The sequence below is a fragment of the Priapulus caudatus genome, unplaced genomic scaffold (assembly GCF_000485595.1).
Source record: "Priapulus caudatus unplaced genomic scaffold, Priapulus_caudatus-5.0.1 Scaffold216, whole genome shotgun sequence".
NCBI lineage: Eukaryota > Metazoa > Priapulida > Priapulimorpha > Priapulimorphida > Priapulidae > Priapulus > Priapulus caudatus.
Window position 1 is genome coordinate 267052 of NW_014577277.1, and position 3412 is coordinate 270463.

At 39.9% G+C, this 3412-nt stretch overlaps 1 protein-coding gene across 1 annotated transcript in view; it reads right to left on the reverse strand.

Annotated features, from left to right (window-relative positions):
- Positions 1 to 3412, reverse strand: part of LOC106807460 (diacylglycerol kinase delta-like) — a gene marked incomplete in the record, with an annotated part of 112976 nt that overhangs the window by 68489 nt on the left and 41075 nt on the right. The window contains 3 exon segments of the mRNA XM_014809796.1: positions 1663 to 1743; positions 2102 to 2164; positions 2336 to 2383. Of these exon segments, the coding sequence (XP_014665282.1) occupies positions 1663 to 1743; positions 2102 to 2164; positions 2336 to 2383 (192 nt within the window).

Sequence of the window (3412 nt, forward strand, 5' to 3'; positions counted from 1 at the left end):
TACTAAAAGAGAGAGAGAGAGAGAGAGAGAGAGAGAGAGAGAGAGAGAGAGAGAGAGAGAAAGATACGTACATGCAAGGAGGCGTAGCCAGGATTGACAAGTTGTCGTACACGTCGCCTATACGCCTATAAGTCTCCAGCGAATTCACACGTTTTGTAACAAAGCCACACGACCCAGCAGTATACATGATATGAGACACATGTTCATCACATTCATACTATACACACTAAGAGAAAGAGCACTGTAGAACACACTAACACAAAGTAATTAGTACAAATCAAATTAGTCAGGGAAATATCTAAAAAAAAACGAAATTCAATACAACAGCTATAATCTTTGGCGCGCGTTCACGGTCATATTCAGTTGTGTATACTATTACTAATTTGACTGCTTTTTCCGAATGATGTTCATACGTATTTTGTCAAGAAAAACGCTCAGATGAGCTCGCCTAATTGTTAAATTTTGATCGACCTATACAAAAAACTTTCCAACGCGTAGGATTTCAGGTTTATAATTTCTCCTGATAGCTCTTGATTTTGATATCAAAAACACACACCATTTAATTAAAATATTTTAATTATTGTCATTAACCTTGGCTGGCACGCGACGTTGTCATTATAACGGTGTATTTGCTGGTTAATTATTGTTCTGCTTCTGACTCTCAATGGACACACGTAAAAAAACATCATCATAATAAGGAAAAAACAATTATGAAACCAAATCGTTTTCACTGAAAAATATCTACGTGGCGCCATGTCCGACTGCCATTACATTTCCATTTCCTACGCACAATCATTCTCAAGTTATCACACTAATGGCAATTAGGACGACGCCAACAGCAGTGACACCGGTTCTATGAATAGCTTCCATTGCATAATGAAACGCAACACATTGAATCCCCATCCATGCATGCGCGCACGTTCAAATACGTCGCTACGGCTATTCGCAGATATTAGCAACGCGTAATGTACGCGCAGCGAATTACATATTTGTTAGCGAAGCATTACGCGTGGGTCTGTTCGTATTACGGTGAGGGGGCGGTATACACGATACACTACCGATATTAATATGTGTTGTAGCAATTCGCTAACAGCGGCGCGATCGTCATATTTCCCGTTGTAGGGCAAACGGATGCCGATGCGACGACCTTCAACGCGCTTCTCGCTTTGTAACGCTAACGCCGGACACACAACGCGCAGATTTATTTACGCCCTACATGTCGTATTATCCCCGGCGCGTACTAAGGCCATGCACACACGTGGCGATTAAAATCGCCAGTACTGGCGATAAAAATCGCCACGTGTGCGCCGGGCTTAAGGTATTAGGCTTCGCCGAGAACCGCGCATTATATGCGACAATGACACCCGTTCACCAGCCTGAGCCACACATCTCAGCTCAGGTGGCGTCCGCATATCACCGTCTGAGGGGAGGAGAGGGGAGGGGAGGGGAAGGCAGGGGAGGGGAGCGGAGGAGAGGAAAGGGGAAGCTGTCAACTTATCTTAACACCGAGAGAGAGCTGAGAGAGAACTAACTATCTGAATATAGATTGCTGTAAGAGCACCCGAACGCAGTATATATATATATGTATAAAATATATATATATATATAGTGTATATGCGTGCCAGCGTGCGTGCGTGCGCATGTCCGTGTATGTACACTCACCGTGAAGCTGTTGTTGGCATTCTTGGTGCTGCACTCTGCCACACTGAGATCGGTCAGGTCAACCTCATCAAATACGACGGACTGAAAAAACACACATACCCCATATATCTAATTCTATACCCTCTGGAGACTTACAATGAAACGATTTACAGAGCAAACGGATGCAAAAATTATTTTATTGGTATGAAAGTGCATGACCTACACTAAAAGTGCATGACCTACTACTAGTTAAACTACACAGTAAATTATGCACTTACACCACAGATTTTAACTTTATTACTTCTTCACTAAATTATAAACCAAAAATATATACTGATAATACATTTTGTACTGCATCTAAACATACGTGAATTAGTCAAAGCATTAATACGTTATTATATATATATATTTCTTTTTTTATTTATTTATTTATCTATTCATTAATTTATTTACGAATTACCTTAGTGTCATTTGCATAGTAAAGTTTTCTTCCTTTCAACTTGAAGTATCGTTTTCTCCACCGCTGCATATTCAAATCAAACACGTATACATTAGGACATTTCACATGCAGTTCAATAAACAGTCATGCCATAGACCGTAATTCTAGCTTACATGCGAGAGCACTATAGGCAATCACTCAACATAAAATATTTTCATTTGGTTACAAATATTTTCAGTTATACAACGGTCATACCTGGAATGAACTGGTCTGTTTCATAAGATAACCATCCTTTATGCAAACCTGAAAGAAAACAAATAGTAATCAGTCTCTTTTGAAAGAAAATCTCGTAAAACTGTAAAGTACATAATTTATGCAGAATCCTACATTAATGTGAGCAGTAATAACTCCAACCTTAGTAAAAGCAGGTCAACATAATTAACGTACATAGAAAAAAAAGTCCTTCATGTACAAGATTTACACTAACAAACACATGTTAGTCAATAGAACACGAGTAGCATGTGTCGATCTGTTCCACTTAATTGTTACTACGTAATCTACCGCGAAAAGATGCGTATATTTCACATACACCGCACAAGTAACTTCGCTTTTCATTAATATCTTGCTTTCCATGGCAGGAGGTAACATGTAATTAGTCTATAGATAATTCAAGCTTTATTGACATCTAGATCCCGATGAAATCATATACATTTAGCATCCAGGAGCGCGTTTTTGTGTGAGCATGCATACACCATTTAGTAAATGGCGAAAAGTCGTGGACTGTTTGAAGCTACGAGCTTATATTAATATCTCAGCAACGCATACATTGCCAGTGACAAACGCTAAGCATATCAGTAACCAGAATGCACTGCACTTTAGTTTAATTAATAATATATATGCCGCCCAACAACATAATGTACAGTAGTTGATGTATACATGAAGAGATGACACTGCCACCACGCATAGACCAACCAATCAATTTCCTCAACTTCCATATCTGAGCGCATACTGGAACAGATGCATGTTTCCGAGCTTAGCTAATATTGTTTTTAGACAACGACTCGCGTAATGTTTGAAGATGTGGGCTGGGTATTAATTGCAAAGCACCCGTTTCAAACACGCAATACATTAGAGCAGCTAGGGGTTCTTAACCTGTGGTCCATGGATGGGTCCGTGGATGGGCTTCAGGGGGTCCGCAAACCCCATTGTATGCTAATTGTTGTGCGTTTATGTGCTTATAGGTGCATTTTTCTGGGGAGGGGTCCGTAGCTTTCACCAGATTCTCAAAAGTGTCCATGACTCAAAAAAGGTTAGGAACCACTGCATTAGAGT